Raw genomic sequence first — 21,033 nt, forward strand, 5'->3', positions numbered from 1 at the left:
GCAGTTATCTGGTGAGCGGCGCCTCCTCTCGCTGGTCCGGCGAGGCAACCGCGGCTTTGCTGAGCACGGCGGCCGAGTAGGGCAGGAAGCCGCTCTCGGAGCGCTGCCCCGCCGCCGTGCACGGGAAGTCGGCGGCGGCGGCGCCCCGCGAACCCAGCGCCGAGGCCGCAGCCGCCGCCGCCGCTGCCGTCTGGCTGCTGTGGCAGCTGAGGCAGGAACAGGGAGCCGAGCCACCCGGCGGCCCAGAACCCGCCGCCGCCGCCGCCGCTGCCGCAGCCGCCGCCGCCGCCGAGGCGGCCGCGCTGCTATTGAGGCCGGCGGCGGCGGCGGCCGGCGCCTGGTAGAGGCCGGGGTGTCGGAAGCTACAGAGCAGCTCCGGGCGTGAATAGGGGTGCGAGAGGGCGCGGAAGGTGTCCAACGGGCGGATGGAGGTGGCGAAGGGCGCGGCGGCGGCCCCTGAGGCAGCGGCAGCGGCCGCGGCGGCGGTGACCCCGACGTGAGGGTAGTAGTGGAGCGGGACGTGAGAGTGGAAGGGGTACGGCAAGCTGCCCGTGGCCGCCGCGTGGGTCATCATGTAAGTGTAGAAACTGGGGTCGGCCGGGTGGGGCCAGGACATGGCCAGGCGCTGTCTCTTGTCCTTCATCCGCCGGTTCTGGAACCACACCTGCGCGGGGAGACAAGTACATCCTGGCTCAGCACCGCTCCGCGCCCCTCCGCACCAGCTTCCGCCGACAGCACCCATCGACAGCCACCGCCAACGCGGCGGGGCCCGCGGCTACGCCTCCGCCGCCTCCCTTGTAGGCGACCCGTCTCCAGCCCGGAGCAATTATCTGTGACCTCGCTCAAGACAACCGGTCCCCCTCGGCCCGGGTAGGAACTTCGATCTGAATAAACGTTTTCCCTTGAGTCATCCCCTCCCTCCAAAGCAGGACTATGACTTTACAGTATTGACGCCCTCATCCCCCCGTGTTTAACAGCTGTTTATTTTCTCTCTCCTCATTTCTTTAGGAAATATGCTAACACAATAAAAACTGACGATGAAAATTATTATTATTATTAATAATAATAATAATAATAATAATAATAATAATAATAATAATAATAATAATAATAATAATAATAATAATAATGGGGTTTAAGCAAATAAAAACTTCAATGTGCTGAGAAGCAAAGGAGCACAAGGGATGATCACCGTTAAGGGCCCGGCGAATCCATCAAGCAAAGCGTGAAGCCGGCAGCCAGCCCGATGAGGCCGGGCACCGCGGGGCTGCGCCGGGGCCGGGGAGGCTCAGCGGGGCGCGGGGAGTGTTGTACCTTGATGGTGGTCTCGGGGAGGTTGAGGGCGGCGGCCAGCTCGCAGCGCCGCGGCCGCGACACGTAGTTCTCGCGGTAAAACTCCTTCTCCAGGCGGGCGATCTGCTCCCGGGTGAAGGCGGTGCGGTATCGACGCACCTGGTCGGCCCCCGCCGCCGAGCCGCTGTGCAGGCTGCCTATGCTGGCGGAGGGGGCGGCGGCGGGGGTGCTCGGCGCCGGGCTGCTCTCAGTGTAGCCTGAGGGGAGAGCGCACGGGGTGAGAGCGGGCGGCGGGGCGGCCCCCAAGCCCTCCCGGCCGGGCCGGGCCCTGCACCGCCGTCCTTAAGGCCAGCTGTCATTCTAACAAATCGCTGCTGCTAACGGAATCGATAGTCTGTTTTTGAGGGGTTCGTGGTGTTTTCTTTTGGTTTGGGGTTTTGTTTGGTTGGGGTTCTTTTTTTGGGGGTGCTATGGTTTGGGTTTTTTTGTTTTTTTTTTCTTTTTCTTTTTTTTTTCTTTTTCAGCCACTTAATAAACGCGTTATTCTCCGTTAAATGGGTTTGGTTTGGTGATTGCAGGCCAGCTGAGCCACGGGGAGAGCGGCGAGGGCTCGAGCCCGAGCTCGGCGGGTCTCCGCAGGGCTGCGAGGAGCCCGCGTTCGGCGCTCGCATTTCACCCATCGACTGCGGTTCTTATTTTCGTTTGAGAGACACGAAACGGGACCCGCCATAAAAGCTTGCTTTTTTTTGTTGTTGTTTTTTCTTTTCTCCACTGTTACGTCGAGGATCCTTTCCCTTCTCTGGCATATTTGACAAAAAAGGCATGCACTATGGCCCCTAGGAAAACCAGCGCTCACCTGGCTCCCCCTCCCCAATTACAGCAATAATAACAACCATCGTCCATCACTATGCCCCGCAAAGCGGGAAAGAGACGGGGCTGTTTCAAACCCTCTGTTATAAACAGGGGGAAAGTGAACAATGCTCAGTTACCCTGAGGTGGACACAAGACAGCACGTTGCATATACACAGAGAAGGACACACACAGGAAAATATGGGTAGTTTCCTCGCACTCCTCTCTCTGTCTCTAATTTAATCTGTGTATGTATATACACATGCATACAGCTCGAGAGACGCCGAGAGCTCCAAGAGCGTGAGGAAAAATCAGGAGAAATATTTCCCTAAACATAGGTGGGTGGATATCTGTACTCACATCTATTCTGGATATATATCTACATACCAGTGGATTTGGGCATGCACACAGACATGCACCCGCACAGGAACTGCCTGGGCAGTGTGTCTCGGCTATCGGGAGAGCGCAGTAATTGCAATAATATTTTACAGCCTGGAGCTCTATCTTCGCAGAAGAAAGAGCGCCGGTGCAGAGGAGAGCAACTTTGGCGGTGGCGGTAGGTTTGCTTTGTTTTTTAAAGCCGGTTGGCAAAATGCGGGGCTTAGATGGAGATCATAAAGGAAGAGTTACCTTTGTTACTGTTTTCCTTCAGCTGCGAGGAAGTCAGGCTGGCTGGGGAGCGGAGCGCGGAGCAGCCTACCTCCACATCACTGTTCATATCTGCCTCTTGAGCAACTTCGGAATAAAGGCTGATTTTCTTCCTGCTGTCCGACGGCGGGATTTCGGAGGAGACGGTGCTTTCACTGCTCGGATGCTGAAGATTGAATAAAGTGTCTATTTCAAATTTGCCTTTGGTGGAGATGTCCCCTATAGCGCTGTGCAGGGAGGCGGCAGTCAGTCTCGGGCTGAGGCGACCACTGTGCGGAGAATTTTCAAGGGCCTCCAGCACCGCATTTCCAGCTGAGTCTGACAAATTTGAGAGCCTTTTGCCAGCTGTAGGGCTGTGCAGCCCTCTCTCCATCAGGATCATCTCTTTTCTTATTCTTTCCATCATCTCAGCTTTATAAAAAATGTCAAAGTTGCAGGGCTGGTCCTGTACTAATGATGAGCTGCAGCAGGGGCTAATTCACATTCAGCCCGGCAAGTGTCTCTAAATATTATTATCTCTTTTTGAGGGAGGCGTAAAAATTGTGGGATGCCAAAGCGAGGGAATGACTGGTCAAAATGACCCATACATCCTTTCTAGCCCGAAATGTCATTCATCAAAAAGTGGTGCTCGTCATTAAGGTATGAATGACGCTGTTCGAATAATCATTTATTGTAACAGGTTTATAAGCAAATAAATACAAGCTCCTGTCAGTGGATAATGAAGGCGGCTTCAGAGCAGACAAATATATCCAGGTGGAAAGAAAGAAAGACAAGAAGTGAGGAGTAAAGCTCTTGTCCTTAGCTTGATCAGATCTTGCTTGAATTGCTCTGGGGTTTGGCCTCTGGGGTGGAATTGACAGTCTGATTAATAAAATGAGCTCTGCAACATTTCCCCCTTCATTTAGGTGCATCATTATGCTCTGATTTTTGTTTTGTTGCCTTTTAGGTCCTAATGATGCAGCTTCTTTCTCATTTGTCCTCGGACAGAGCTACATGCTAAATATTAGATAATGCTTTTCTTTATTAATATTTCTAAGGCGAATTTTAGATCACAACGCGACGAAATGCTGGAAGACAACCAGAGGACAGAGAACATCCTGCCATTGATTTCTCTTTACTTTTTTCTTGCAATTTCTAGGTCACATTAGTACTTTTATTTAGGAATTTACACTGACACCCCCACGCACCCCCTCACACGCGCAAACATTATATCCAGACTTTAAAAGACCGGTACTGCCGGCACGCACCAATTCGAGTACACTTACAGCAGTTGCCGGGAAATTAAAATATTTATTATAATGTAATATATTATAATTCTAATATATTTTTATTCGTTGTGTCCATAAATGTGATCTCCTTTTTACTTTCTATAATCCTGCTTATCGAAGAAGATAGCCCGCTTCTTCCCTCTGGGACAACACTGGCTGATGACGGGGGAGAAATAATCGAAGAACATTAAATATATTTGTGATTTAGAACACTCCGCGGCCGTGCGATTTCATCCTCCCGGCAAGTTTCTTTCCAGCCCTCTGCTTCCTCCCTCCCCACGGCCAATAAACTCTACGCATTTAGAAATTAAGAATATAAATGAGGGGGGTTCATCGCCCACAGGCTTCTAGCTAGCAGAGACTTCACCTTTAGCACCCTCTCTCCGAAGTTACCTGTGGCTCAGGGATCTCATCCCTCCGCTCCTTGCAGTGGACACGGTCTGCGGCGCTCGGCAGACGTGGCGGTCAGGAAGTCTCCCTTCAGTGATAACTTTGTTAGTAATAATGACGCTGATAGCAACCATTTAAACGAAGATAAATCCTTTGCATCTCTCCTTAGCATCTCTGAAGTGCCCAACCTTTATGCTCGCCATGATTTTTTTCACTCACATCATCTAGTATTTAGACCCTGGGAATCTGAATTTCATCGCCCGGAGAAACAACCTAATGTTTCCTGTGATTAAACGCGGGTTTGATTTTTTTTTTTTTTTCCGAGAAGAGATGTTCCCGCTAAAGTTATTTACATACATCTCTTAAGTTATGCTCTAGCGCACTACTCATAGCTCGAAAATGACACATATGATAGATTAAAAAAAAAAAAAAAAAGTGTTAAAGTCTCCCTAAACATTCCAGCGAATATTTAGAAAACATTCTAAGCGTTGTTTGCAGAATCCACCCCTCAATTAATGAGAGTTTTATGTTAGCCCTTTGAAATATGAATTTCGACTGCAGTGTGGTGTCCTGCGTATTACAGCCCCCAAAACAGACAAAAGTAAATATCAACTTTTCCTCCTCGCGGGCGCGGCAGTGGAGCGGGACGACGGCGAGGGAGTGGAGTGGGATACAAGCCGCGGGGCGGCGGGGAGAACCGGTACACGATTTCCCCTGGGTTCCCCCCGGCCGGGCCGGGCGGGGGGCTTTGCACTGCCCTCCCGGCGGGGCGGAGGGTGTCCCGCTGTTACACCCCAGCTCAGACCTTGCTGAGCGTGGCCGAGCGGGCTCCCCGCGGGCGGCAGCAGGCACCGCACCGCCCGGCGGGCCCGGGACACCCAGCCGTGCCGGGGTCCCGAAGCCCCCGCTTCGCCTGCCGTAGCAGCCGGCTGCTCCGGCGGGGCGGGAGGCGGAGCGGAAGCCTGCGGCTGGTTTATTGCTGTCGTTTGGCGCCCTCGTCTGTTTTCTTAAAGGCTGTAACAGGGCGAGCAACTTTCCCCCTGCTCTTCGGAAAACCGCAGCCGCGATAGCAGATCTCCGAGGCACTCGTGTGTGCGCACAACCAAAGCCGGCACATCTTTAGACTCCAGAACTGTTACTGCACTACTAAGAGAGATGGGACGCTTTTTATGTTGTTCAGAGCGGTGGAAAAAGACTATGAAAAGCCTCGATGTGAGAGAAACAAGTTACATGTTACAAGTTACATCTTTATTAGTGTTATTTTATATTTTGCACCTTTTAAATAATACTGATACCTTAGGTTACGTACAATGTGACTTAAAATAAAGCAAGGGAAATAACATGTAGTAAAATACGCTAATAATCTTCCTCTAAATAGATGTGCGGTAGCAAGCCCGTTCCCCACCATGCAGTTTATCAGCACACCCCCAACCGTCAACTCACTAATAAACTAGTCATCTGATATTTATATTCCCAGCCAACTAGATGCATTTACTGCACCGATGTTTATCTTTTTATCTTGTTTTGTTTTCCCAAAAGCAACAGCACAGACTAAAAACCTTTTGGCATATGTTTATAGTTCAAAACCCACAGCTCAATCTAAAGAACCTCCGGCATTACAGTGACATTAGTGAGCAAAGGGGGAGGAAGTCACAGAGACCGCTAAAATATGGAAGGTTTTGTTAGACGCTGTTTACTCAGTTGTTCTTGTAAGTTTAAATAGCTGCTTAGGCCTGTGGCCAAACTTCTTTTCATTTTTACCTTGAAAGTTATTGCTCAAGGCATCAAAGAATATTTCAGTGCTCGTTTATTAAACCGGAGCCAGGAAAAACAGGTCACACAACTTAATTGAAATGAAGTTCGTGTTAAATCAGCCAAACAACATCTCGGCCAGCTTTTCACCGCTCAGAGCGTGCTTGGGAAGACGAACAGGAATATCTGCTTCCTCCTCCTCGGAGGGGCAGGCTGCCAACAGGGGCCCGTGGCGGCGAGCAGCGCAGGCGGGCCATCGGCGGCAGCGCAAGTTCTCCGGGTCGCCCCTCGCGGGGTCTGAGCACCTGGTGTTGCTCTGGTCGCGGGTGTGTGGGGCTGAGGGGGGTTGTGTCCAAGCGAGCGCCGCGGGAGTGGGGGCTGCCCCGAGGGACTCCGCTCAGGGCCGAGGAGTGCGCTCAGCGCCCGCGGCAGCACTGGCGGCGTGCAAGGCGGCGCCACCTGGCGGTGCATTGGTGGCAATGCGCGAAGGAGCCGCGGGCGCTGCCCTCCCGAGGACACCGACAGCGCAACTCCGCGCCCTGGCAGCGCACCCACCGTACCCCCGCTCAGCCGCGACTCTCCGCCTCATGCCTACATGCATGTAAAGAGCCAAACTCGGGACGTTCAATTCTCCTTTCAGGCCTGATTCTCTGCGAACTGTCACCCGAGAGAGGTGAAGGAAACGGAGCCAGCATGTTCCCGAGTCACGCGGGCCCTGCAGCATCGTCCCTCCCCCCGCTATACAGGCTGAGATCCCGCGGGCGCTCGCTTTGCAATGTTAATGATTACACGATGTCTTCTGGGGCTGCTTTTGCACGCAAACCGGTTTTAATTTAAACGAGAAAGCGTTACTCCGGCCGCGAAGCTGTTCGGCCGACGTTTCGTTTCAGCCGGCAGCTGAGGCAGGTCGGCGAGCTCATCCCAGGTCAGCGTCCCCGAGGTCCCCGCGCTGCTTCAGAGCAGAGTCAGGGGAGTCAGGGAGTCAGGGGCCGGCCAGCACCAGCCCGTGACCCGAGAGCTCAAGTTCAACTCCCGCATGTGCTGAAAGGCTGTGCAGGGTGTCGGGAGAAAACTTTCTCCCACTCGAAATCGGTTTTTAAAGTTGACATGAATAAACACACAACAAGCTATGACATATATCTGGAGGAAAAACAAACAAACAAACAAACAAAAACAAACACAAAACCCACAACTATTTTCCCTGCTTTGGTGCTAAATCTTTTCAGTACTGTAACTGGCTTTTTATTTTATTTTTTTGTTTTTTTTTAAGGCGTGGTAGATAACGAAAGCTCCTCTCTTCTGTTATACTATTAAAAGTCCACACAGGTTAGAAAGTAACAATGGAACGCAGTGGGCATGGGGAAAAGTTTTTTGATAAATGTAAATGGATTGCTTTTCTCTTCATTTGCATACTTCGTTTGCTCTGGGAAAGGTGTTTGGGAAATATGTGTTCGTGTTTGCTTTTGTTTTCTGGAGCAAACACTAGCAAGAGAAGAGACATCGTAAAAATATTGTTACCATCGGCAAATTCTGGCGAGGTAGGTGATGGAAAAACTGGATTATTTTTCCTGGGAGAGACCAGGCAGAGGGCAGACAGCAAATACTAAGAGCCTGTACTAAAAGCTTATGGAGTCTTAACTGTGTTAAATTACTGCACATGTATTTGAGGAAATGAGATAATTTCAGGGAAGAAAAAAAAAAAAAACACCTGTTTTTTCAGGGGCTGAACACAAACACTTTCTGCAGCGATGCTATCTGTGCAGATTCCCGTCCAGTGTGTCAATGGAAAATGCGGTGCGTCTCCGCGAGGCGCTGGGCATCTGCAGAGCCAGCGCTGGGGGAAGGCGAGGACTGTCCTGCAGGCAGAAGCCCGGCAAGGTCGGTACGTCGCCCTGCCTGCCGCGGAGCGAAGTCTCCATCGGGACTGTCCTCCCCGGATAGCGGATGTGCGGGGACAGGGCCGCAGCACTGCCCCCGGGTTTCGGGGCGTGGGACGCGTCCTGCCACTTGTAAACTGGGTGGATGCTCAAAGCGATCCGACCTTGGCTCATGAGCTCATTATTTTTATTCGCGTGCATAATATCCTGCCGCGCAAGGCAGTGCTGTTTTCTACACCCTCTACAAAACGGCTTATTACGAAATTGAAGTCGTTGGTCATAAACTCATCCAAAGACACAGTTTTCAGGGATACCGAGGGGCTCTCGCTGGAGCAGAGGTCTCGGGAGGGCTGAGGTGCTCTGCGGATGTCGCTGCGGCTGCACCATGATTTGCTTTGATGCAACAGAGCTCAACAATCTCCAAAGCCCTGTGCTTTAGATTCTCCTTTCTTTCGGCTGCCTTATTTAAAATGACGTGACAGGAGACAAAATTTCACCGCATTTATTGCAAGAGGAAACAAAACGGGAAATATGTCTGGAGAAATAAAGTCTCTTCTTTCTCCGGAATTCAAAGTGTTAGCAATATTTTCACTAGAAAGCTGCGTGCAGGGACATAAAAGGATGGGAAACTTGTGCCTCCACAAACCATCCTCCTAATCATATAGGGTTTCGTATCCTGAGAGTAAATACTGATTCGGCTTACACCCGTGAGAAACACGTAATCACATCTGACTCACTTCTTAGCTGATTATGAAAGACTAATAGCAATTAAGTGGTTATAGCTAATGATCGCTTCCACAAATTGCCAACGACTATTAGACCGGCTACAAAGCAGGGCTGCGGGGCGGGCGGCTGCTGCGCGACCTCTCTGCCACTCGGCCTCTCCGCGGCTGCCAGTAGTCCGGAGGCCCCGCCGCTGCCTGCCCAGTCTGCTCAGCAAGGGCACCCCAACTCCGAAACTGTGTCAACGCTGACTTTCAACTACACGGCAGCTGCCTCTTTTCTCTCTTGCGGCTGAGCCTCCGTTGGGACAATAAATACGGCCCAGCTATATTCTTTTCAGCTGCCGCGGCGTTTCCCCGTCCTTCTCGCGGAGCTGCCGCCTTTCCCAGCAACTTGTTGCCTTCCGCGCCAGAGAGAGGGTTACGTGTTTGCAGTACGCAACTGCGGAGCGACAGGAGCCGGCCCGAAGGGGCAGGGGCTGGCGTTGGAGCTGGGGCTGGGGTTGGAACACGTCTTCGGAGCTCATTCAATTCCCAGTTCTTCTCGCTCTTCCAATTTCCATCCTGACTCAGCGGGAGAGTCGAAAGAGACGACAGAAGGATTTGTCACAGTCTTGGGAACTCACCCCCAGAACAACCGTCAGCATAAGCGAACACTGCGTTTTAACTAGGCTGCCTTACCACATGAACTGACACTGCAAGGGGAAAAAAGCCACATCTAATGAGTGCCAGGTTTAGCGTCTTGCTCTGAGCACAGGCCCGATGCCTTTTCCTGGCTGGTAGCAATATTTGGGGGGGCCAAGGGAAGTTCTCCCATGGACGAGGGCTAAGTGGAGGCAGGGAACCCCTGCTCCCCTATAACAAAGCCCTTATCCTCCATACATCGCTTGGAAAGAGGCAGATGGGGCGGATGGGTTACAAAGACCTTGCCGGGTTTTTCCCACTGCCGCAGACACAACAATGAGCTGGGGAAGGTCTCTCAGGGGATCTGGTCAGACCCCTGCCCTCGGCTTCAAAATGACCCCTGCCCGCGGACCAAGGGTCTTCCTGTGGCCCTTTTGAAGCCTCGGGCAGGAGGAAGAGGGGGCGGTAAGAGCGACGGGGGCGAGGCTGGCCCGGGGGGCATCACCGTCGCCCGTCTGCCCAACCCCTCCCCAGCGCCGGGGCCGTGTCGGGGCGGGAGCGCGGCGGCGGAACGGAGGTGGGAAGGGAGGGGGGACGCCGTCGGTGCGGACCGAGGGGCTGCGAGGCGAAAGGGGCAGTGCGGGCAGCGGGACGGTCACATGTTTCGACGGCAGCCTATGAGCAGCCCCCCGGGCTGCGGCAAACTAATCTGGAGCCGGCCGCCCCCACCCCGTCCCCCCTCCCAACCTGGACTTCGTTTTTATAAACGTACCGCCAGGATCCAACCTGTTGGAGGCAAATAACCATTTGCATCATGCCCGGCCGGGGACCGAGCCGCCGCCGCCCGCGATGTGCAAGGCCATGAGCAAAGCAGCGACCTGGGAGATGGACGGACTGCGCGGTGACAGCAGCGGCGGCGGCGGCGGCGGCGGAGCCTCCGGGCAGTGCCGTAATTTTCTCTCCTCGCCCGTTTTTGGGGCGGCGCACACGGGCCGAGCGGCCGCTGCCGCTGCTGCCGCCGCCTCGGGGTTCGCCTACGCCGGCGGAGGGGAGCGCTCGGGGGCGGCAGCGAGGGCCGACCCCCCGGCCAAGGACTGCCCGGGCTCCACCGCGCCGGCCACCGCCCCCGCACTCGGCTATGGGTATCACTTTGGCAATGGATACTATAGCTGCAGGATGTCCCACGGGGTTGGGATCCAGCAAAACGCCCTGAAGTCTCCCCCCCATGCCTCCATTGGCGGCTTTCCCGTGGAAAAGTACATGGACGTCTCCAGTCTGACCAGCACGAGTGTCCCAGCCAATGAAGTCTCCTCCAGGGCGAAGGAAGTGTCCTTCTACCAGGGCTATACAACCCCCTACCAGCACGTTCCTGGGTACATAGACATGGTCTCAACGTTTGGCTCTGGGGAACCGAGACACGAAACATACATATCAATGGAGGGCTATCAGTCTTGGACTCTGGCTAATGGCTGGAATAGTCAGGTTTATTGTGCCAAAGATCAGACACAGAGCTCACACTTTTGGAAATCATCCTTTCCAGGTACGAGAAGGAGATAAATGGTCTGAACTGAACCCCCCCCCCGCACCTCTCCGCCCGCCAGTCCCCTAGCCCGTCCTTTGGGCTGCAGGGGCGGCCTGCCGAGCTGGACACGCTGCATAGACATGCATAGAGGGGAGAGAGAGCGGAGGCCGGTGGATTTTCCTTTTTCCTTCCCCACCCCCCCCCCACCCCTGAGAAAACCTCAGCCTCTGCTTTCCACCGCGCGGGACAGATCCTAGAGCCCCCCGCCAACCAGCGACAGGGCCTCGGAGCCCGTCCCGCGGGTCCCGGAGCGGCCTCGGTCTCCTTCGCCTGTTTCTTCTCTCGGTGTCAGGGTTTGTGTTCGCGTTTGCAGTTTGCAGGACGATGGCTCGAAGGCTTGTGCTCCTCTGTCTCTCTGGCTGGCGATTGACCCGGCCCCAGAGCACATAAAAGACTGCGAGTAGTGAGGGCATACAGGCACAAACCACATGCAAACAAACCCGGGGAAGCACACGCCAAAGCGATTTGTGTGTGTGCACTGTCAGGATCGACCTGCGCTCGGCCCCCCAGCCAATGCCCCGGCCGTCCTGCATGCTTGCTAGCGATGCATGCCTGAAAAGTGATGACAGTCCATCAAGGCTTTCGTGCTTTACTAACGTGCAAATAATGTGGCAGTGTAAATAATAATAAACTGTAAACAACCCGGCATTATTTATTTGCCCGTGAAAACCAGTGCCCAACAAGTATCGGTAAAGCTTTAAACGCCTGTAATAAAATTCTAATTTTTCACGTAATGTCTTTTACAATAGGGGACGTTGCACTAAACCAGCCCGATATGTGTGTCTACCGGCGTGGGAGAAAGAAGCGAGTGCCGTACACAAAGCTGCAGCTTAAAGAACTCGAGAATGAATATGCCATTAACAAGTTCATTAACAAGGACAAGAGGCGAAGGATATCCGCAGCCACAAATCTGTCTGAGAGACAAGTTACAATTTGGTTTCAGAACAGGAGAGTGAAGGATAAGAAAATAGTCTCCAAACTGAAAGACAATGTATCTTGATCTATTAGTTGTGGACAGTGATGGATATATAAACTCAATTTACGACCAGCTAAAGACTTTTGGAAAGACTTGAAAAATATATTTAATTTTTTTTCCTCCTTCCAGCGGTGGCGAAATTTCGGGAATTGTTTTCCATGAAAGTCAGCGTTTTTCTCTCAGTGGACGGGAGTGCTGACAAATCTTGAATTATAGGTCTGTTTCTTCCTTTCGAAAATAATAATATTAATATTAATTATATTTTCTATTCTTCCCTCTAGGCCAGTATAAAGGAATTTAAATATGTTGAACAGTTACAGATATAACTTTCTTAAATGCTTAACTTTTTCGGGGGAGTTCTGTAATTTTTTTTTCTCTAAACAACAGCAAGTGCCAAAAAGTGTCATGTTTGATTTGCTATCTAAAACCTCAAAACATGCCGAGAAAAAAAAAAAAATCAATCGGAAAATGCAAGAAAACCGGACCAGTGGCAGCGTCCGGCTGCTGCCAAAACCCGCTGAGGTCACTGGAACCCGAGGAGAATTGTGAATTGCGTGGAGGGGTAACTCTGCAGCCGAACTTTTTAGTGCTTTTCGAGGGACAGAGAATCCGCCTGAGCTGTTGCGGGGTGCAAAGCACAGTCCCAGGCACGTCCCACCGCTCTTTCCGCTTTTGCAGGTTTGCGGTTTTGGTTTATTTTCTTTTTTCTTTTCCTTTTATTTTTGGTGCGGTTTCGTTTTCATTGGAATAATTTCATATTTCCTGGTTGAAAAAGGAGCCGCCGGTTGCCGGGCAGAGGTGTTTGGGGCCGGGCGCTGGGCGCTCCGCAAGGGCGCAGGTCGCGGCACCTCGGGGAAGCCCTTTCGGCGGGACTGATGGGCCGGTTCGTCCTGCAGTCAGGGGGAAAGCTGACGCTACAGAGGTGTGTATAAACCTGCGCAGACCTTGTGTAAAATATCCTGTCTCGACTGTCTTGCAAGACTCTTCTCCCTCCACGGCTTTTAAAAAATGCCCCCTGGTCGGAGAATTGAAGTTCCTCAATAACTTTTAATTTACAAAAATAAACGGGTGTTAAATACAGAAGCAATAAATAAGGCATTTCAAAAGGCGCCATAATTTATACAGGCCGAAAGGCTAGGATTTTGGCGATTTTGTATTCTTTTAAACGTAGTGTACATGTTATGATATAGACAGGGTGATCAGACACGCTAGTCAACTACTAGGAGAGACAAGCGATATCTTCTCTGTTAAGGTGCCTCGATTAATTATTAAAAGGTGTGTGTTCCGAACTAGTATTATTTATTATAATATACTATTGCTCTAAACACTTTGATTACCAGTGTATGTGGGTAAGACATACGGTAGGACTATTTCTCCATAAACCATATCCTTTTATTTCCTTGTCTTAAAGTCTGCTTTTACTTTGTGTTGGAAATATGGACTGAACTTCCAAGCTGTTAACAATGTTGCCAAACTGATATTGAATCGTCGTTAATAAAAGGATTTCTTTTCCATATACATAAAAAGAGACTAAGAAATTCGCCTTATTTTACCAGCAAGGCATTTCACGGGCTCGAAGCTTGCTTGGGATCTTCCCAGGGCCATTTTTAGGTCATGTTGCTTGGGAAAGGAAAAGTAGATGCCATGCGAGGCGCGTTGAAGGAGAGAAAGGCGTATCCGAAAGCGCCTTGCCGTTGGGGAAAGGGTTTTTTGGGGAAAAAAATGCTGCCGGCGGGAAATACCCGGGGTGGGAGGCAGAGGACAGTGGGGGCAGTCTATCTTTGCCCTCTGCTGCCAGAGCCCGGCTCTGCCTGCCTGGTGCCCGGTGGCTGAGGGCGGCCCAGTCTCCCTTTGTTTTCCCCTTCCAAGCCGGCACGAGCTGTTGCCGCTGTCCCGCGGGGCTCCGCGGCGGCGGGGGTGGCCGGCCCGGGGCGGCGCCTCTCCCTTGACTCCGCAACCGGCTGGTCCAGAGGGAGTTATCTTCCGCCTCCTCCGCCCTCTTCCTTCCCCTTTCTCTTCCGCTTCTACTTTCATGGCTCTTGAGGCGTTTATTTTCCCCGAATGGACAGGAAAAAAAATCCATGTCGGGCCAGTTTAGATTTTGTGGCAAAGTGCATTTTTGTTTGATTCTGAGGAGAGAGGAGACTTGTGAGGCACACTATTCGAGTACCTGGAACAGCCCTCTCTGATGAAGCAGACTTGTTTTCTCTGAACGTTTTAAATTCTTCTTCTCCCCCTCCTCCCCGCCTTTGGCACCTCTCCTCTCCCCAACCACACATACTTCGGTCCTATTAATTGTGGAAATGTTTATCAGCCCAGCGAGTCCACCCCCGCAGACGGAAGGCCGGGCACTGCTGTTGTGTCTCCCGGCCGCGGAGCCGTCGCGGGCTGTTCCCTTCCCCCTTCCAGGCTTAACCTTTGGCTTTGCCGGTCTCCGGGCTCTCAGAAGATGCAGCTTTGCCGCGGCCAAAGCTCCCTTCCCAGGGCAGGAGGAAACCCGAATTGGCTGGCAAATCGGTACCAGATGGAGAGGAGTCGCCTTTTATTCTCGTAACAACGTGCAGAAACATTAAGAAACCAGCAGCTACAGCCAGGAGGAAGGATAGGCCGGGGCTGCTAGCCGGGGCACATCAGTCTGTCCACCTACCAGTGCAGATTAAAAGGGCTTCTGAAGTCTGGAGCTGGGGCATTGAGGCACGTTATTCAAAATGCCCATGCCTACAGCCTGGGGTCTTCCCAGAACACAGGGACCCGGCCGAGCCCCGGGGCTCCGCGTTCCTCCGTCCTCGTCCGGGGGCACGGATCCGGACTGCTGCCGCGCAGCCCCAGCTGCAGCTGGTCACAGCAGCTCGTGTTTAGAGAAGATCGCATAATGGTTCGCCTGAAATATAGCGCGCATTATTACAGATAATTAATATGTACCTCGACAAAGTGAATTGCAAATGCGCAGTGGCACAATGATGCATTGCAGGCCGGCCGGCTCGTCTCCGCAGCTATCATGGAGCTTGGTTCCTGTCAGGCAGCGCGATTTCCGAGCCATGTCTGAGGCAATCCTGCCATCTCCTGGACAAGCCCCGGCATAGGCAGGGAAACCCGTCACCTCGCTTCAAGAGCTGCGTTTCCGAGTGATAAATGGGGGAGGGAGACTCCTCGGTCACACGCAGAGCAACCTTCATCTGTATAACTGGGAGAATATGTAACGTGTGGTCAGCTCTGATGTTCAGGCCGATCCGGTTGCCTAGCTAAAAACAACAACAAAAGAAAAACAACAACAAAGGAAAAAAAATCGAAGGAGAAAAAAAAAGGAGCGGAAAGCAGCGTGTGAAAGCAGCCCTCCGGGTCGCTCTGCTCCTCAGCGGTGATATTTCCTGTACAGGCAGGGGGACACCCGCGGCATGAAAACGCCGCCCCCCAAACCAGAAGCCGGCTGTGGCTGGAAAAATCAGCACAAGCTCGTCCGAGGCTGTACGCACCGCGGCAGCGGCCAGCCGCCCCGGGAACAAGATGTTTCTGTCAGTTCTTTTCCCTACAGATTTAAACATAAACATCGCTTTCCGCAGCTATAAGTGTCTCCAGTAGTCCAGATTTTGTTTTTCGTACTTTTTTCGCGGTATTAATTAGCAATTACAGATGAGTAGAGCATTAATTGAAAGCTCTGTTTTCTCTAGCCCCATAAAAGTTAGTTTGAAGTGTCACCTTTCTTTCCGGTAACTGGGAACTCACATCCATTCCTTGTGTTTATTGCGGGCAAAAATATAGTCTTTGAACACAAACGTGCCTTCTGTCTTCCGAGAACCGAAAAACAGAGTCAGCTTCTTCATTAAAGGCAATTATTAAAAGAAATTATTACCCATCCTTTCGGGGAGGAGAAAAAAAAAAAAAAAAAAGAAAAGCAGAAAACAAGAGCTAATAAGAGGGAGATTCAATTGGTAGACATAACTCAAACAATAAAAATTAAAGGCAGCGGTCAGTAATATCCTCCAGCGGTGCTTGTGTGGTCCTGTGTGGTCTGGGAGAGAGCAATCATTTAAAGATTTCTTCCAGGGCAATGAAATTACCGCAGAATTTACCCAGATTTCCCATTAAACAGAAAGATGAATTCGATTAGGAAAAATGTCAAGAGGGACAGCGTCTCTGATCTCAGCGTAGAAATAAAACCAAGATTAACACTAAGATTAGCTGGACAATAACAAGAAAAATTAACACTACCTGTTAACTAGATTCGAGTTTTTAATTGAAGTAATGAAAGTGGTCAAGTCCTGGCATTAAGGCTCTGCTTGAAGCTGGGCTCTCTCAAACCAGGGTAAAGCTTGTTGGAAAAGAGGCCGACCACAGAAAAGCCCGGTCCGGGTGACAGATGGGCCTTCGAAGTCTCCTGTGGGGCTGTGGGGTAGCAGTGCCCGGAGCGCTCGGGGAGCGCCGCGCCCGCGGCCGCCGCGGAGCTCGGCTGGGCTCTGACTGGGTGCTCGTCCCCGAGAACTCCGGCTCCGTGGCCCATTGTGGGTGTCTTTGGGTGCAGCACACGGGGCCTCGGCTTGCCCCCGTGGGAGGTATACTGTCTAACGACTCGCACGCTTTGGGAATGGACACGAGTAATCACCCGTGAGGATGCTTTCAGTTATCATTTTATTCACACTCGGGTGCTAGTGGAGAAATGGAAGAGATAAGGGAAAAACTGAGCTCTGGTTTGACCTCTCGAAAATCTCAAAATATGCATAGCCCCCCACACACACACTATAATAACCCTATAAGGCATAATTTTGTGGTCAGGGGAGAAAAAATCCTCATACATAACTTGGGAGATAGCAACGGGGCACCCAGCTGAGGCGGACTGTCCTCTGCCGGCCACCACACTCACATCCTCTCTGCTGCAGAGCACACACGGGCATTTTCCTTCTGGAAGACTTTCGATTCTCTTTATTTATGTATGTATGAATCTCGGCGGCTTACTCAGGTAATACTGCGTTCTTGCTGTTGTTAGTCTCGGTTTGTTGATGTTTGATTTGTATTTTAAAGACCCTGAGTTTTAGAAGCGTTGTTTAAAAACTTGTCTTCGCTTCGGAGTGAGGATGAAAGGTAAAAGGGGTAAAATGGTCGTGAGTACGTAAAAGAATATTAGTCATTAGTGTAACAGAATAACGATCCTGGTAACCTCCGATCAATTAGGATTTTAATTGCAAACATATCCAGATGCATAAAGTGTTGCTTGCAGTTAAACGCATATACAAAACGGGCAAAATACGTGTTCTGGGCACACTCACACACAAGGTGTACTCGTTTGTACAGGGGCAGAAATACATACGTGTGCCCTAAACAGTCTCATCTCCTTCCCCTTAGTGGGAAGGAGCCATCGTAGCTTACTGCCTGCGGTGGGTACAGTTTTCACCCCGACACAGGGAGGCCGGCAGGGAGGGTGCTGCCAGGCGAGGGGCACGGAGGGGCCAGCGGCTGCGCCCGAGGCTACAGTGTCCCTCAGCAACTCTGTAGATGTTTGTTTTCCCCTCATCTTTCTGCTGGCGCCTCGGATTTGCCAGCCAGCCCCGGCCACTTTTATAGAAGAGGAGGCCAGGTTTTCCCCTCCCCCTTGCGAGTATTTTCATATTTAAAGTGTTATCATAAGACTTTTTAAAAGGGAGGGGGGGGGGCGGAAGGGAAGAAGAAAAAAAATAAGAGGGGGACTCTGTGGTTCGGTGACTGGAGGCGGTGCTGAAATTACCGGCTTTGAAGAACCTGTCTGCAAAGTTTCGTCCAATCGTTTCAGGCTTTCCGCTTATTCCCTGTTGTAACTAAATACTGCTGTAAGAACAGCTGAAGTCCTTTGTTGGAAATGTGTGATCGCAGTCTCTACAGATCTGGCTACGTTGGTTCTCTCTTGAATTTGCAATCTCCAGATTCCTTTTATTTTCCTAATTTGCGGGCTAATGGCAGTCAATTGGCAGCTCTGCCCACCATTTCCTACCCCCGGAGCTCGATCCCGTGGACTTGCTCAAGTTCGTGCGCAGCCCAGCCGCAGAGCCACGCGTTCGGCGGCGCGGCGCAGCCTTACCTCCCCGGCTCCGTTCCAATCAACATCAGCTCAAACGGCAACAAAGAGTGCCTGGAAGACAACAATAAATATTACACCCACGATGCGAGCTCCAAACAAGAGGAGAGATGCAGGCAGAGGCAATCTTTTGCAAATGACCCAACTGTTACTCACACAGCCAACTTAAAGCCTGTAAAGTATGACCATTCGAGCCTGCAGAGAAGTTTGCACGGCTCGGCTGCTCTTTTTGAAGTGAATTCCTGCACTTCCAGCTTAAAGGAGGACATCAAGAATTCCGTCAACTTGAACCTGACAGTTCAGCCCGCAGCAGTCCAGTCATGCCTCAGACCTTCAGTGCAGGATGGTATGCCTTAAATATCTCGCTTTAGTTAGAGGTGACCTAGCGATACTTGCTTTCTAAGAGATGTCTGTAACTGCCTTGTAACCCCCCTGTAACCCATTTGGAGAGATAATTGCTTAATCCGACTCGGAGGTAGATAGAAATTGTGCTGTCAGATGTGCTTTGCCCGATTTACCGACCTAGTTTAGCTCTGTTATCTTGCGGGTTTTTTTGCATATTCTCTTTAACATCCAGACCTGATCCACTAAATTATCGACGTGTTTGTTGTAGGTTTGCCTTGGTGTCCCACCCAGGGGAGATCAAGAAAGAAACGGAAACCTTACACAAAACAACAAATTGCTGAATTGGAAAACGAGTTTCTCCTCAATGAGTTTATTAACCGACAGAAGAGGAAAGAACTATCAAACAGACTGAATTTAAGTGATCAGCAAGTTAAAATCTGGTTTCAGAACCGGCGAATGAAAAAGAAAAGAGTAGTAATGCGAGAGCAGGCGCTTTCTATGTACTAGAGCAGAGTCTGCCCGTTCCTGCATGAACTTGTACCCGGAGGGTTCACCCCTAGAGTAGAGCGTATTCGCGAGTGAAACGCGGGGAGTGGGGGTTTCTTACCATTTAAACCAAGTTCTCGAAACGCGTAGGATCCCTGCGTAAATTGGCAAACTCTGAGTTCTTAGCCAAAATGAAGAAGACAAGCCGGACCAGCATGGAAACATGTATTATCAGCTTTTTACCTTTATTTCTCCATGTATATAGATTTTCTTCTGCTTCTTACCCTCTCTTTCCCCAGAGTACAAGCGGTGCTAAACTAAAATCGATTTCTTTTATCTGTATGTAAACACCATTTTGCAGCAAAATAAAGGAATAACGCCTAGTAAAGACGTCAGCTCTGTGAGTCCTGGCTGCTTCCTTCATCTGCTGCCCTGCACGCCAGGGTGACCCTGCGGCGCCGGCTTGTTTTGTGGTTTGGAGTAACCTGTCCGAGCAGTGATGGGGCAAAACGGTTAACAAATAAACCTTTTTCTTTCTTCCTTTTTTTTTTCTTCCCACCTTCCGCTCGGAGCTGCAGATCCATCCGCAGCCTGGCGGAGAGGCCACGTGACACCCGCGCAAGGCCCACGCGTAACCTGCGCGCTGTTCCGCGGCGGCGGCAGGTCGCACCGCTCCGCTTGCGGCTCCCCCACCCGACGGCAGGGGCACGGGCGAGGGGAGCCCTGTGTGCCCGCTGGGGTTGCGCCGCCACCGGGGCTGATCCCGGGGCACACAGGAGAGGTTCCTCTCTCGGAAGAAGAACCCTTCTGCCACCTTACCTCCCGCTCCGTCAGCCGGGCCCCGGAGGAGAGAGGGGTCCCGGAGCGGCCGAGGGGGCGGCAGAGCCGGTCGCAGGTGGTCCCCGCCGCGCCGCCGCCGCCGGTGCCTCCCCCGGTGGCCGAGCCGGGCCCTGACCTTCCAGCGCCGCTGACTTTGGCCTTGTCCAAGTGCTACCCCAAGCAAACAGACGGAAGAGAGCGGGCAGTGCCGAAGCCGCGGCGGGCCGGGGCAGAGGCCCGGGCTGGGGCAGGGCTGGGAGCAGTCGGAGCCCCTCTCTCACCCCGAGATGCTGCAGGCGCAGGAGAGAGGAGAGCCCGGAGGTTTTGGTGTATTTAATTATTTTGTGAGACCGTCCCCCTGACCGTTTCCGCAGAGGTTTTTATGAGAGAAAGGGAGGAAAGCTTTCGGGGGTTATTTTCCCAGATATAAACCTCAGCGGATAAGCCAACTAGAAGGGCTGGGAACATTCCCCAAGCCGTTGGATTATTGTTTTAGAACGAGAATTAAATCGATTTTCCCCGCATCTTGCTGACAGGCTTTCTCTGCCGCCATCCTCCGCAGCACTAGAGCACTTGGGCTTGCCGGAGCTGCAGAGCCAGGGGAAATGCTAGTTATCGACTTGGTCTGATATTTCAGAAAATAAAAAAATCTTAGGGAATCTTAGGTCCGGATTAAAAAGACTTTTGGCTGCGATTTCCACCTGAATCTGTTTCTAATGAAGAGGCGTTTCCACACGCGAAACCTTGAGTTGCTAATAATAATAATAATAACAACAACAACAACGATGGTGGAGCCTGCGAGCCTGCGTTATTTTCTGGTATATGAAATAGGCTCAGATATGGTTGTTCGGGGTGTATGCAAAAAGACTAAACGACCACAAGGAGGGTGCAAAGCACCTACCTATTTACACGGGGCTATTGCTTTCAGGAAGGCAATGAACTCATTATTTCATTAAAGAATCATATTTGAACTTTGCTCCTACCGACTCAAGTGCTTGCAAGTGCAAAGACACACTGATCCAGATTATTTTGGAGGTAAATGCCGAACTTCTAGCAGGGCAGAAGTGCAGCCATTTCCCGAAAGCTTTCCAGAGATCCTCAGAGGTAATGCTCGGGTGGTGCTTCGGAAGGGACAAGGAAAACCAGCTCAAGTTGGAGGCGCTTTTCTCGCCGTCCAGCATGGCCACTCTTTCCGCATTGCCCAATGCAGACAAAAACCTCCCTCGCTAATGGCGGGATGTCTGCCAGTGGAGAAGCGGGGGCGAGGCAGAGCTGAGTGAGAGCTCCCCCAGGGAAGGAGATGCACACCTAGCCAGCTACAACCAGAGGCACCACCCTTGGGTCCCTCCAAATCGTCAA

At 51.7% G+C, this 21,033-nt stretch overlaps 3 protein-coding genes across 3 annotated transcripts in view; 2 read left to right on the forward strand and 1 right to left on the reverse strand.

The window, feature by feature from the left end:
- The window catches only part of EVX2 (even-skipped homeobox 2), a 7,917-nt gene extending 2,114 nt beyond the window's left edge, over positions 1-5,803 (reverse strand). The window contains exons 1-3 of the mRNA XM_065068850.1: positions 2,773-5,803; positions 1,315-1,550; positions 1-664 (exon numbers count right to left, since the gene is read on the reverse strand). The exon at positions 1-664 is cut by the window's left edge and continues 2,114 nt beyond it. Coding sequence (XP_064924922.1) covers positions 5-664; positions 1,315-1,550; positions 2,773-3,196 — 1,320 coding nt within the window. The 5' untranslated portion in view covers positions 3,197-5,803 and the 3' untranslated portion in view covers positions 1-4. The remainder of the gene's footprint in view (positions 665-1,314; positions 1,551-2,772) is intronic.
- Positions 5,804-10,272: 4,469 nt separating this feature from the next.
- On the forward strand, positions 10,273-13,465 carry HOXD13 (homeobox D13). The gene is made up of 2 exons (XM_005514209.3): positions 10,273-10,963; positions 11,755-13,465. The coding sequence occupies exons 1-2, from the start codon at positions 10,273-10,275 to the stop codon at positions 12,003-12,005; spliced, it is 942 nt and encodes a 313-aa protein (XP_005514266.2). The 3' UTR covers positions 12,006-13,465.
- A 4,203-nt stretch (positions 13,466-17,668) lies between these two features.
- HOXD12 (homeobox D12) lies at positions 17,669-19,250 on the forward strand. Its single transcript, XM_005514208.3, has 2 exons — positions 17,669-18,370; positions 18,638-19,250. Exons 1-2 carry the CDS (start codon positions 17,809-17,811, stop codon positions 18,874-18,876), a joined length of 801 nt encoding a protein of 266 aa, XP_005514265.1. The 5' UTR covers positions 17,669-17,808; the 3' UTR covers positions 18,877-19,250.
- Positions 19,251-21,033: the final 1,783 nt, after the last annotated feature.

This window comes from Columba livia, chromosome 7 (genome assembly GCF_036013475.1).
Source record: "Columba livia isolate bColLiv1 breed racing homer chromosome 7, bColLiv1.pat.W.v2, whole genome shotgun sequence".
Taxonomy (NCBI): domain Eukaryota; kingdom Metazoa; phylum Chordata; class Aves; order Columbiformes; family Columbidae; genus Columba; species Columba livia.

Bases quoted from the DNA above. Each gene is read 5' to 3' on its own strand.
- HOXD13 (XM_005514209.3), top strand. From the start codon at position 10,273: ATGTGCAAGGCCATGAGCAAAGCAGCGACCTGGGAGATGGACGGACTG. The intron at 10,964-11,754 runs GTACGAGAAGGA...CTTTTACAATAG, and splicing joins TTGGAAATCATCCTTTCCAG to GGGACGTTGCACTAAACCAG.
- HOXD12 (XM_005514208.3), top strand. From the start codon at position 17,809: ATGTGTGATCGCAGTCTCTACAGATCTGGCTACGTTGGTTCTCTCTTG. The intron at 18,371-18,637 runs GTATGCCTTAAA...TGTTTGTTGTAG, and splicing joins CAGACCTTCAGTGCAGGATG to GTTTGCCTTGGTGTCCCACC.